Source organism: Erythranthe guttata, chromosome 2, assembly GCF_056151865.1.
Source record: "Erythranthe guttata isolate IM_541 chromosome 2, IM_541, whole genome shotgun sequence".
In the NCBI taxonomy this organism is placed as follows: domain Eukaryota; kingdom Viridiplantae; phylum Streptophyta; class Magnoliopsida; order Lamiales; family Phrymaceae; genus Erythranthe; species Erythranthe guttata.
Window position 1 is genome coordinate 12,939,866 of NC_142534.1, and position 14,144 is coordinate 12,954,009.

Genomic DNA, 14,144 nt, shown 5'->3' on the forward strand with positions numbered 1-14,144 from the left:
ACGTTTCATTTTCGAGCAAGGGAGGCGACAGTGACACTTGAGGATGTCGCACTATTATGGGGTTTGCCTGTTGATGGACTACCTGTTACTGGACAGGATATTTCATGGTTGAAGGAGCAGTTGCAGGATTATTGTCAGACGTGGTTGGGATATACTCCTTCAGATCGAGCTTTCAAAGGGAGACGGCTCTATGCAGCTGATCTGGCCATATATTTATGAGGATGCAAGATTACCGATGACAGCACGAAGCAGCGTGTTCAGCAGCATACCAGGTGTTTACTGTTATTGCTACTTGGGGGGGTTATGTGTCCTGACACATCTTCAAGTGCAATCTCGTTGTTGTATCTTCGTCATTTCGAAGATCTTGAGGCGGTGCGTACTTTCAGTTGGTGTAGTGCAGTTCTTGGATATTTGTATCGTGAGCTATGCACTGGGGCTTTACTTAGGAAAGTTGTGGAACAAGATGGCACTGTTGAGTTGGATAAGAGGAAAACTAATCTAGGTGGTGCGCTTACTCTGTTACAGGTAATAGGATTTTTGATACTTTTAAAATTTAAATTAGTAGTTTATTATACTTGCGGTTTTTTATATTTTTTTATGTTTAATAATTAGTGTTGGGCATGGTCGAGGATCCCTTTACTCGCTCCAGCAATACTACCAGTAGTAGAAGATGATCCCCGTCGGCTTGCATATCCCCACCCTCCTTACGGTGCACGGTAAACATCTTAGTACTAATAATTTATTTATATGAAGGTTAATATATTGACTTAGCAAATTTTCATATGATATTACAGTTGGATCAGACCTACTAGTCACACTCGGTCCTCGCGAAACAATATACGTGTTTATCGTACGACACTCGATCGGATGCTCTGGGATCAGGTTATTTATAAGTTAACAACAATTACGTTAATGTTTGTGGTCTATTTAACAATATATTAAAAAATATTTTTTCTTTCTAGTTTACATGGATGCCTTATAGTAAACTAGATCCTGAGTTTGGCGCTTTACTTGAGTATCCTGAGATAGTGCATCCACAGCTTTGGTTGTCGAGTTGTCCCCTTATATTTTACGAGAGAGTTGAGATGCATCGTCCGTATAGGGTGCTACGTCAGTTTGGGAGGGTACAGCATATACCACCACATCCTACTGATCACGATATTGAGATTAAGTTGCATTCTTATGATCGTCGAGGTGCAGGGGGTAGAGATTGGGCTCGTTTTCACGGTATCTATGTTGATAGATGGCATCGTGTTGGTCGAAAACCTACACGCAAGTGCACGTATCGTACAAGTAATATAGTGGACTAAAAGTCCGGATATCGAACCCACAGGGAATATTTAATTATCTAATCCTAGACGCTAAATTCTACCAATTGTTATCAAGCTCACCCTACACAGTCGAAAGATGATTAATAAGCTAAATTAAACTAAAGCAATTAAAAAGACAAAAACAAGAAAGCAATTAAAACGAAGATTTTATCAATGAAAACAAGCCTAGGATTTTATTCTTCCCCCTATGTGATTATTATTCCCCCAATTCCTTCAATTATGCAAGCAATTAACCCGGATTATTAACCTGAGATGCTAATTTAATCATAACCCGCTTCCGCGTGTATTACGATTCTAATACTTTAGATTCAATTACTATATTCCTATGCAATTAATTCTAGAACACAACATTAAGCACAAATCTCAATAATGGCTACCTAAGAGATTAACTATATTCCTATGTTAATACCACAAAGGCTCTTCTACCACAGTTCTAATTATTAACCCGATCTTCCGATTCATGCGATTAACAATAACATAAAAGCACATAAGTTGATCAAGTTCATGCACTTAATAAAACAAGTAGAAGAAATAATCCGGAATTAAAACTTGCATAAAATCATAGAATTGGGTTCATAAATCCCACACAGGGTTCCAAATAAAATCCTAGAAATAAAGACTTAGCTACTCGTAATTCTTATGATAAATAAAATAAAATAAAATAAATAAATTAAATAAGAAAAACTATGCTTGAATCTTCGTTGATCTTCTTGGCTCTTGAATTTGCGTAAAAAGATAGATCCCCAATTGTGTGCTTGGCTTGGTCTTATATAGGGTGAAGAACTTGGGGAAGAAGGCAGTTTCCTTGTGCAATTAAAATCCCTTTTCTGCGCAATTTCGGAGTCTCGGACGGGGGTCCCATGATTTGCACTAAAACTGGGACGGGGGTCTCAGCATTAAATCTTCAGAATTTTGATATTTTCACTTTTGACCCATATTTTCGCCAAAATTACAGTTTTGACCCCATACTTTTCCAATTCTTCAATTTGTACCTAAAATACAATAAATCAACTTTTTAAGCACCAATTATCGTTAAAACACACCAAAAGCTCAAATAAAAAGATACGATAAAGTGTTAAAATATACACTTAACACACCCCCAAACTTGAACTTTTGCTTGTCCTCAAGCAAAATCTACCAATAAGCAAATAACTCAACGATAACATCTCATCACATAGATCAATGATCAATTTCATGTTTTCAGAACTTGTAATTATAATGACAATTCTTAGGCATTCGCAAGCTCAAAATTCAACAACACTTAGGCACTCACCATTACCAAAACCACAATTCATACAATTGCTTCAAGCATCCAATATTTGCAAATTAAAGATAGAAAGAATTTATACTTACATGCATATGCTTGACTCCAAATACTCACCAAATTATTCTACTCTACTAATATCGAACATTAAGCTATTGGGATCATTGGGGCTTTGTGGCTTTCAATTGTTAGGCTCTTTGGTTCGAGGTAGGAAATATGGGTATGTGTGGCTATTCTTCTTGAATTGAGGTGATTACGCCAAAATTTGAAAGATAGGCGTTTGAAACAATGAATTCACCTTTACAGACTTTAATAAACTCGATTCTCAAAAGTTCAAAAGTCTCCACTTTTGCTTTTGAGGCAATGGATCGAGTTTTCAAAAATAATTCAACAACTAGTCCTTATTTCTCCCTTCTAGTCTCTTCTTGTTCTTATTTTTCTTTTTTTTTTTCTTTTTTTTTTTTACTTTTTTTTTATATATATATAGAAGCATAGATATTTGTCTTTTTTTTTTTTTTTTTTTTTTTTTTTTTCCGAAGAAGAAGAAGGACCTTATAAAAAATTTTCGACCGAACTCCAAGGGATAATTTTTTTCAAGAATCTCCACCTATTCTACCTTACACATTGGCTAAAAGAAAGAACACCTTTTCTCCGAGGCTCAAAACAAGGTTCTAAGGATAATCTCGATAAAAAGGTCGGCTTGAAAGGCTCAAACGGTTCAAAGAAGGCCCAAATCATATCCCAAATCACTCACTACTCAATACTTCGTATCATAAATTTCCTAAGGTGAGTCTTAAAACCGAACATAGCATGATCTAGCACAAATTAATTCCAAATTTAAAATACAAAACATTCAACCAAAGCAATGCACAAAATGTGATTCCTAGCAATAATTCGCTTCTAAGTCCCGTTGAATCGAAAGCTAAACAAACATCAAATCTTTATCACACAAAACAAGCAATTTCATCATCAAACATTGATCATCTCTCATCATCATAAATCATCGATGCATTCGACTCAAGCAATTTTATTTTTTTTATTCCGGAAAAACGAGAAAAACAATAAAAACCGAATAAAACCTAATGCATGCAAACTAAAACAAATAAGCACAAAAATAACATGTTTTTCACCCCCAAACTTAAAGTTTTCGTTGCCCTCAACGAATTTAGCACAAAGTTTAAGGATAGAAAACACCTGATTTAGTCGGAGTTGATGTGATCGGGGTGCTCCTCCCTCGCTCTCTCACGCTCGTCCTCATTGGGCGGTGGCACTTTTCTTTCCCTTTCCCTTCCCTTTGGAAGATGATGCTTCGCTCGTGCGGCCTCGTTTGTTGGATGACATAGTTGGGAGAGAGTATGGAATAGCTTCGGTGAGAATTGGTTGACAATCGAACTCAAAATTTGGTTGGAGCAAATTGTCGAACACCTTGTGGGCGTGCCTTGAAAGAGTAGATTTTGGAGAATTTGGTTCGATTCTCTAGCCTCCATTTGTGTGTGGGAGTTTGAGAGAAGGAAAGAGGAGGGTTTAGGAAATAATGGGGGAAAAAATCTAATTTTTTAAAGTTAAAACGCCCTAAAAATCGTCGGACGGCCGTCCCGGTGTTTGTGCTGATTTTCGGACGGCCGTCCGAATTTTTTTTTTCTTCCTGGTTGTGGGACGGCCGTCCCACAAAATAGGCATATTTTGGGACGGCCGTCTCAAATGCAGTGCTGAAATTTTTTTTTTTTTTTTTTTTTCTTCTTCTTTTGCGCGGACGCCCGACTCGACCCTCGATCACGTTTTCGACCCTGAAAAGTAAAATTCAAATAATAAATTAGAATGCATGCTTATGATATTAAAAACGAAACGAAAAATTAAAGAAAAATACGAAAAACAATAAAGCTCGGGTTGCCTCCCGAGAAGCGCTAAGTTTAAAGTCTTCAGCCAGACTTTTCTTCTTAAAATTGTTATGTCCAATCCAAAGCCTTGTAGATTGAGCATCCATCCATGAACTCTTTCACTTCAATTGCAACCGATACAGGGATAGGATTGCAATATGTCAGGGTCCACCGTAGCTTGTAGTCTTTCTTAGTTGTAATCAATCGGTACGAAGCCAAGTTGGGATCTTCATCACCCGCTCCCTCAAATCGGTACACAAAAACCTCACGTCCGCATATAGCCTCCACTTCAAACACATTCGTCTTCTCATCAACCTCTACTGATGCCTTCAAATCCACGTCATGAACAACAATAATATCCTCAATTTGAATATTTGCACTAACCACATCCATCTCCTTCTTCTCTTGTTCCGAGACATCTTTGGAGTTGAGCTCGATTGCATTCTCATATTCATCATCCTTAAGCGTCTTCGTAAGTTCCTTTTCCTTCTCATCGACAATATTTTCTAGGTCTAAAGGATTTTTCTCACTACAAGTTTCAGACGGATTTTCATTGTTGCAACCATTCTCGATATTGTCTGAAATATTTTCAAGAGACCTTTGGCGCTTGAATTCTTCCAATTGTAACTCCAGTCTTCGGATAGATGCTTGAGTGGATTTCATAAATTCTTCAAGGACGGAATTCAAGTAACACTCCTGAACAGTGGGTTCTCGTGGCGTGTTGGTGTACGTGTTCCAATAACCGCCGTTGGTGTTATCTATGAAATTATTCGCTTTCGGTGCATACCAACATTGGTTAGTGTAATGATCTCCACCACATCTTGAACAAAGTAACGGCATATTATAGGTATTTTGGAGGTATTCGTCAGACGGAAGCCATTCATATCCCGTTTGAGTTTCGCGAAAATTGTAACCTGACATGTAACCAAAGAAAAAAAAATATATTAAAAAAAAATTAATTTGGGTGAATCGTGAAAATTGTTCAAATTTAGAGCTAGAATAAAATAAATAATTAAAATACTCCCCGGCAACGGCGCCAAAAACTTGTTGGTCGAAAACCTACACGCAAGTGCACGTATCGTACAAGTAATATAGTGGACTAAAAGTCCGGATATCGAACCCACAGGGAATATTTAATTATCTAATCCTAGACGCTAAATTCTACCAATTGTTATCAAGCTCACCCTACACAGTCGAAAGATGATTAATAAGCTAAATTAAACTAAAGCAATTAAAAAGACAAAAACAAGAAAGCAATTAAAACGAAGATTTTATCAATGAAAACAAGCCTAGGATTTTATTCTTCCCCCTATGTGATTATTATTCCCCCAATTCCTTCAATTATGCAAGCAATTAACCCGGATTATTAACCTGAGATGCTAATTTAATCATAACCCGCTTCCGCGTGTATTACGATTCTAATACTTTAGATTCACTTACTATATTCCTATGCAATTAATTCTAGAACACAACATTAAGCACAAATCTCAATAATGGCTACCTAAGAGATTAACTATATTCCTATGTTAATACCACAAAGGCTCTTCTACCACAGTTCTAATTATTAACCCGATCTTCCGATTCATGCGATTAACAATAACATAAAAGCACATAAGTTGATCAAGTTCATGCACTTAATAAAACAAGTAGAAGAAATAATCCGGAATTAAAACTTGCATAAAATCATAGAATTGGGTTCATAAATCCCACACAGGGTTCCAAATAAAATCCTAGAAATAAAGACTTAGCTACTCGTAATTCTTATGATCAATAAAATAAAATAAAATAAATAAATTAAATAAGAAAAACTATGCTTGAATCTTCGTTGATCTTCTTGGCTCTTGAATTTGCGTAAAAAGATAGATCCCCAATTGTGTGCTTGGCTTGGTCTTATATAGGGTGAAGAACTTGGGGAAGAAGGCAGTTTCCTTGTGCAATTAAAATCCCTTTTCTGCGCAATTTCGGAGTCTCGGACGGGGGTCCCATGATTTGCACTAAAACTGGGACGGGGGTCTCAGCATTAAATCTTCAGAATTTTGATATTTTCACTTTTGACCCATATTTTCGCCAAAATTACAGTTTTGACCCCATACTTTTCCAATTCTTCAATTTGTACCTAAAATACAATAAATCAACTTTTTAAGCACCAATTATCGTTAAAACACACCAAAAGCTCAAATAAAAAGATACGATAAAGTGTTAAAATATACACTTAACACATCGCCGACTTGATTCTCCCGTTGACTATCCATTTATTGAGTTTAGGGGACCTCAGACAGATCCAGGATACTACGAGTGGTATGAGAGGCACACACGTCGTTCGATATCACCGATTGACAATCTTGATGATATCGGTTTTCAGGTCGGAGACCCGATTTTACTGGATCTTGTGGTTAGTATTTTTCTCAAAACAACCATTACTTTCGATGTTTTTCAATTTGTTTTTTTCAGTTTCTTAAGTTCTTAAACTTGTAATGCCTTTTATTTCAGGGTAATCAGCTTATATCATGAGTCTTGCTGCTAGGGCAGTTTCTCGAGATGACGATCAGATATATGATCTGTTTCAGGACAACGCTACACGGATGTATGCAGCTGGGACTCAACTTCTACGTAGAGATGGTGCTTCGTCCAACTTACCTCCGATACCTGCCATACCTCCTATACCTTCTCCGCATCGAGATAGACGTACCAGAAGAAGGTCCAGCGCTAGCGAAAGAGCTACTGAATTGGAGGATGACGTGAGACAGACGAGAGAGGGGAACTATTATGCATCTACATCTCGGGTACCTCCATCTGGAGATGTTGCCGGTCCATTTGCTTCCCATACACCCTTTTATGCAGATGTTCCTGTGCACGGAGGTATGGACGATTAATCTACTACACATGGATTTATGGATATGTTCGGTGCGTCTACGTCTCAGTTACCCATATTTACATATTTAGTTGGTCCATCTACGAATGATTACGTTCCACATATGCCATGGTCCGATTCTCTAGCTACCCCACATCCTCCTGCTATTGATATCCGATTCTCTTCATGGGGTCCACATTTGGAGCTCAATTTGGGATACTCAAGTCCCCAAGAGCGGATCCGACCACAGTATAATGTTTCCATTGTTCCATATCCACCGGATGACACCCAGTTAGTTGATGATGTACCGGCAGATCCTGACATTCGTCGAGATGGTAGGCCGCGTAGGACTAGACGGGCACCTGCATGTGGCACTGGTTCACATAGGCACTGACTTCATAGTGCCAATTTTATTTTCTTGTACTCATTTTGTCTTTTTACTCATTTTGGACCTATTTATTTTGTATAACTCTTTTATTTGACCTATTTATTTTATATAACTCTTTTATTTTCTAAAACTCCTTTTGGTTTTGTCTACATGTTTTTAAGATTGTACCCTATTTTATTGTGTTGATTAGATAAATATATGCAATGATTAATTTAATACTAATTGATAAAATGTAATAAATTTAATACTAACATCAAACTAATGAATGTAGTTAGAATTGTTTTATTTGTAAAAAAATTTAAAAATCAAAAAATATTAAAAAAAATAGAAAATATTAAAATATTAAAAATTAATAAAAATATTAAAAAATAAGAAAATATTAAAATAATAAAATATTAAAATATTAAATTATTAAAATATTAGAAGACGCCACCGGTGGCGGCGTCTCCAGCCGGTGCCGCCATTGGCAATGACGTCTCCGGCTGATGCCGTCGTTGCCGGTGGCGGCCAACCCCAATTTAGTTACTACTCCAAAAACAATCCCATTTTAAAAACTCAATAATAAAACAACCCCAAAAAAAAAAATTGCCCCACACTGAGTTATTGTATAAATTAAACAGTAACAATAATATTTTTTAAGATACATGATTAAGCGGCAGTTAACCGTGGACCCGAACCGGTATTTTTCGACCAAGAGGGTTGTACCTGCCACCTGCGCCTTAACTGTGTTACATAAGGGCCGGTTGAAGTTCATGATTTTGGCGACATGGATCCAACCGGGTCCGTGGTCATGTCTACTTTAAATCTATAAAATTTACCTAAAGAGAGTTATGTTGAATTTCTTTTACTGCGGGATATAATAAAATTGCATTGCACTTAGGGGTGGAAATTAGAACAAAATTCCCGAATTCGGCCAATTTCGATAAAGAAAAAACCGATTTCGAAACAAAATTTTGCATTCCAAAATTTGAAAGTTCGAAGTTTCCAAAATTTTCGATGATTTTGGATCAATATTTTTCGTCACTAGAGTATGCGACGAAAATAAATTTTGTCGCAGACTGTTACTTTTGTGTGATGAATAACATAAACACATTATTTATGTGTCCTCCCATGTACTTGGTTGCATTAAACTACACGCTTTCGTTTATACGAGACAAACATAACATATGGTACGTTTTTTGAAATGCATAATTGAATGCGCTCATAAAACCCAACTCCGATTTTGTCACAATCAACACAGGCCTGGGAAAAAGCGATCGGTACAAACAACTGGTTTGTGAGCGAAAATGCATAGGAGTCGAAATATTGCTAATATAACAAGAGTTGTATTTTAGCAATTCAATTCAACACATGAGGACTAAATGCAAAAAAAAACTCTTACTATTACGTACAAAGTCTTGTTTGGTTGCCAATATAAGATTAACTTAGATAAGATAATTATCCGTATAAAATAATAGGCCTATTATTTTATAGGGGTCTTTACAAATAAGCCCATCAATGGGTACTTATTCATAAAGAGATCCAGACAAAAAACTCTTTTACCAATAAGTCCACACATGGTCCAGATTTTTGTAAAGGACTAAAATAACCCCTCATACTTTAATATGCTCCAATTTCATCCTTAACTTTATTTAACCTCAATTTGACCCCAAATTTCATAAATTATTCAATTTTGACCCAAAACTTTTTTCTTAAAAAAAAAAATTCAAAATTTTTTTTTCCCGCCGGATTCCGGCGGTCAACACCGGTCTCCGGCATTGACTTTTCAATATTTTTTTTTTCTTCCGGATTTTTTCGCCGGTTTCCGGCGTTGACTTTTTCGATTTTTTTTCTCGTTCTTTCTTTCTTTCTTTCTGTAACTTTTTTTTTTCGTTTAAACAACAATATTGCTATCATTGACAGTAATATTAACTATCTTACTGTTAAACACAGTAAAATTAACTAAATGACAGTTTAACACAGTAATATTGCTATATTAATCTCTAGCACAGTAATATTAACACAACAAAACTCATTATTATTGCGTAATAGAGTAATTTTTTTTTTTTATTATTATTATTATTATTATTATTATTATTATTATTATTATTATTATTATTATTATTATTATTATTATAAACTCTGCATGCACCGTTAAAAATGCATTGAATAAAACATTCAAATAAGACAATTATTATGGGTAAAATATGTAATTAATTTATTGACATAATTGTTCCAAAAAAAATAATAATAAGAGATTGTCGCATCAATTTGTATAGGTAATTTGCTAAACCCTGAAATTAAGTATGGTAATATTTAAATAGTTAAGTTAAATTTCAGAATTTGGTAAATATTTATTTCCATAAGAATATTAAAGTTGTTAATATATGAAAGGAATTACGTGTTGCATGCCATGCATACTGGTGAAATACTTAATTATATATAAACCCTAACCCTAGTCACACAAATCTCACTAATAATTAATAATTCTCTGCTCTCTTTTGTGCTCGTCTCTCTCTCTCTATAGATATTCGTTCGATCAATTCTTAATTAATCAAGGTACGTTCTTGTCTTTATTTATTTATTTTTCCCTTTCATTATATATGTACGTATATATATAATGAGTGTATAAATGCATGCATGCATGCAGATGAAGGTAATTATAAGGTACGCCGGTGGTAAGACGTTGAGCGTGGGTGGTATAAAGAGCACAGATACAATAGGTACATTGAAGATTTATATAGGGCTTAAAAACAATATACCGACCGAACGTCAAATGTTGTTCATTGATGGCGGAGACGAACTTGTCGATAGCACTACTGTTGCTGAAAACAATATTCGCGAGGGCACCGTCATCGACTTCTTGGTACTTATGTACTAGTTATATCCATCTTAACCGCCCTTATTTTAGTTACGTTTCTTTAATTTGCGAGAAATTATTATTGATTAATTATTTATTTTACTATTAGTTTCAAATTTCAATTCATATGTATACCTTATCTCTATTTTCTTTTTATTAATAAAATTTTATTAGTTTATAGAGGTTTAACTGCATTTCTTTTTTTTTTTCCTTAATTGTCATCTTCGAGACATTGTAAATTTGCACAAGATTTGATAAACATGATTAATTAATACTCGATAAATTAATAACATCTCTTAAATATTAATAAAGTCTCGGTCCTGACTCGATGAATACGTGTAAAATAATTATTAACTTGATAACGAAATTAAAATTTTATTAATCACAACTTTATTAGTTTATAGAGGTTTAACTTCATTTCATGTTTTCAAGTGTATTGTATATTTAAGTTATAGCTACTACACCCCCATTGAAATCTCACAATTACGGTGTTCCCTTTTCCTTTCCATAATTCATTTATTTTTTCATGGACAAATTCCCTTTTCTAACATATACAAAGTAGGATTTTTCATAATTTCTTTTATGAATATAATATACTATTTTAGTATTTTGAAATTAATGAAAAGTTACAAAATATTTGAAGTATATTCTTCATTTCTTTATAAAGTTTAAACAAGAATCAACACAATAAAAAAATAAAAAATTCAGAAGTAGTTATTAGATGATACAAAATATACTTAATAAAATAACTAGATAAATTATAAAATTAACTAAAATTCGAATACTTGTTACACTTTTTATTAACTATAGATGAACATAAAGTAAAACAAAAAATAAAACTAAAATTCAATTTTTTTTCATTCGTAAATTTATAATACTAAAATAATAGAGTTTAGTTTTTGAAAGATTGTCAATTTTTTTTATTATTACATATTATTGTTTATTTGTTGAAGTATTTTGAATTTATAACATTCTTAATTGATTGTGATTGATAGTTTGAAATTGAACTCAATTTAATTATACATATGTTAGAAAATTGATTGTCCTCTCCGTTTGGTGGTGGTGAGTTCAAAGTTCAAACAGTATAAATATGTTAGAAAATTAAACCGATGCTGCTTCCATTTAAACTCGGTCGAAGTTTATTCAGTTCTTTTTACTATTTTTCGTGTACTTTTCGAAACGATATCCATTACAATATGCATCTTCCCGCTCTGTTTCATCTTCTTTAGTATGTGACAAGAACTAAATGTTTGGTTAGCTTTCGATTCAGCGGAACTTAGAAGCGAATTATTGTTAGGAATCACCTTTTGTGCATTATTTTTGTTGAACGTTTTGAATTTTAAATTTGGAATTAATTTATGCTAGGAAATTTATAATAGAATTGAGTTGTGAGTGATTAGAGATACGATTTGGGCATTCTTTGAACCTTTAGAGTCTTTCAAGCAGGCATTTTATCGAAATGGGTAAATTACACTCACACTCCTAAGGTATGCTTAAATAACTTTAAGGTTCATGTGGTATCAATAATTACACTCACCCCCTGAAACCTAGTTAGAAACTCTAATGAGATAATGCATTGGATACGTTATTCCGATAAGATTTCTAACAGACTACTACTTTTAGCTAGTGGTGGAGAAAACTTAGAGTTAGGGGGTGACATGTGGCTCCCCTTACATTTCTTAAATCACCCATAGCTCTTTATTGTCTCCACCACTTCCTGAAACTAATAGTTTGTTAGAACTCTATCGGAATAATGTGTCCAATGTATTATCCCATTAGAGTTTCTAACAATTTTTCGGGGGGGGGGGATAAGTGTTCGTTTTGCACAACTTTTACTTATCTAATCTTCGTGTTTTGGTCTTCATTCATCCGAGTTTTCGGCTTTATTTGTTTATATTATGTTGTTTTTGTTTTATTTATATTTTAGGTAAAGATTTGCCGATTCGAAATGAGTTTGGAAGCGAAGCCGAGAACCAAACCAAACAGGTGCAAAAGTGCATTCTCGCGGATTGTGGCAGTGTTTGGTATTTCAAGCATAACTTTTGCATACGACCTCCGATTGGGCTGATTCAAGTGGATTTAGAAAGCTAACTTCAAAGTGTGCTCACCAATTACTTAACTGATAGACTAACGGTAAATTGACGGAAATGACCAATAGCGTTAAATTATTGAAACATGAGGTACCAAATATGTTATTTATGAACATAGAGGACCAACTGTGAAATTTGTGCATACTCGATGGATGAAAACTGTAATTTACCCATTTTATTATAAAACTTACAAATTCCAAACTGGGTTGATTACGATAATTTGAAAATACACATCGAGAAAGAAAAGCATTTGACACTATAATTCAACATAGATTCGACATCAAAAACAAAACCGACTGAAGGTGATTTCTCATCTTTTAAATTATAGGGTAAATTCCACTTTACCCCCTCGTACTCTGCCTGAGAGTCACTTTACCTCCTCGTACTCTCAATTTTATCGATTTACCCCCTTGTACTTGTGCAATTTCCCAATACAACCCTTTCCTTCAATTTTTGTCAATTTTGACTCCTAATGCCATTTGGTCAACTCTGTAAATTACAAAATTACCACTGCTTATAACGCGTCGTTTCTCCTCCGTCAATATTGTCATTTCTTCTTCTCCCACCACTTCCCCTTCCAAGATATCCCCAAATTGAACCCCTAACTTACTAAAAATCAAGACCCAAAAATTGATCGATTCCACCCAGTGCAAAGAAAAAAATATATGAATGTGTGAAACTTTCTCTTTTCTAATCTCGAGAGTCAAAATCGAAAAAATTCAATATTTACGTCAATATTTTGACTCTTGACCAAATGGCGTCAGAGTCAAAATCGAAAAAAGTTGATGAAGAGGATTGTATTGGGAAATTGTACAAGTACAAGGGGGTAAATCGACGAAATTAAGAGTACGAGGGGGTAAAGTGGTTCTTGGGCAGAGTACAAAGGGGTAAAGTGGAATTTACCCTTTAATTTATGGCACATTACAAATAAGCTCATCATGAGATATTTATTAATAAAAGTGTCGAGATAAAAAACAAAAAAACCTTTTACCAAACAGTCCACACATTGTTCAGAGGTGTGTAAAAGACTAAATATCCCCTCACATTTTAATTGCTCCAATTTCACCATTTAATTTAATTTAACCTTTGATCCCAAATTTCACAAATTATTCAGTTTTGATTCAAAACTCATTTTTTAGTACAATTTCGTCCGCCGTCGCCGTTGTCTTTTTTTTTCTCCTGATTTTTCTGCTGAATTCTGGCGTTGACTTTTTTGATTTTTTTTTTAGCTTATGCCGCCGCTGACCGATTAACGTGGGTCTCCGGTGGCGTTGATTTTTTTTTTCTTTTTTGAATTTTTGACTTTTTTTTAACATCTTTGTGCCCACATTTAAACCGCAATATTACTGTAGTTGACAATCATATTAACTATATTACTGTTAAACACAGTAATATTAACTATACTACAGTTTAACACAGTAATATTGTTATATTAACCTCTAGCACATTAATATTTACACAGCAAAAGCTCATTATTATTGTGTAATAGAGTAATATTAATATG

The 14,144-nt window shown here is 34.3% G+C and overlaps 1 protein-coding gene across 1 annotated transcript; it reads left to right on the plus strand.

The window, feature by feature from the left end:
- The first annotated feature begins 303 nt into the window (after positions 1-303).
- LOC148772380 (serine/threonine-protein phosphatase 7 long form homolog) lies at positions 304-6,983 on the plus strand. The gene is made up of 6 exons (XM_088815016.1): positions 304-525; positions 613-716; positions 795-882; positions 963-1,276; positions 6,738-6,864; positions 6,963-6,983. The coding sequence occupies exons 1-6, from the start codon at positions 304-306 to the stop codon at positions 6,981-6,983; spliced, it is 876 nt and encodes a 291-aa protein (XP_088671142.1).
- The last annotated feature ends 7,161 nt before the right edge of the window (positions 6,984-14,144 follow it).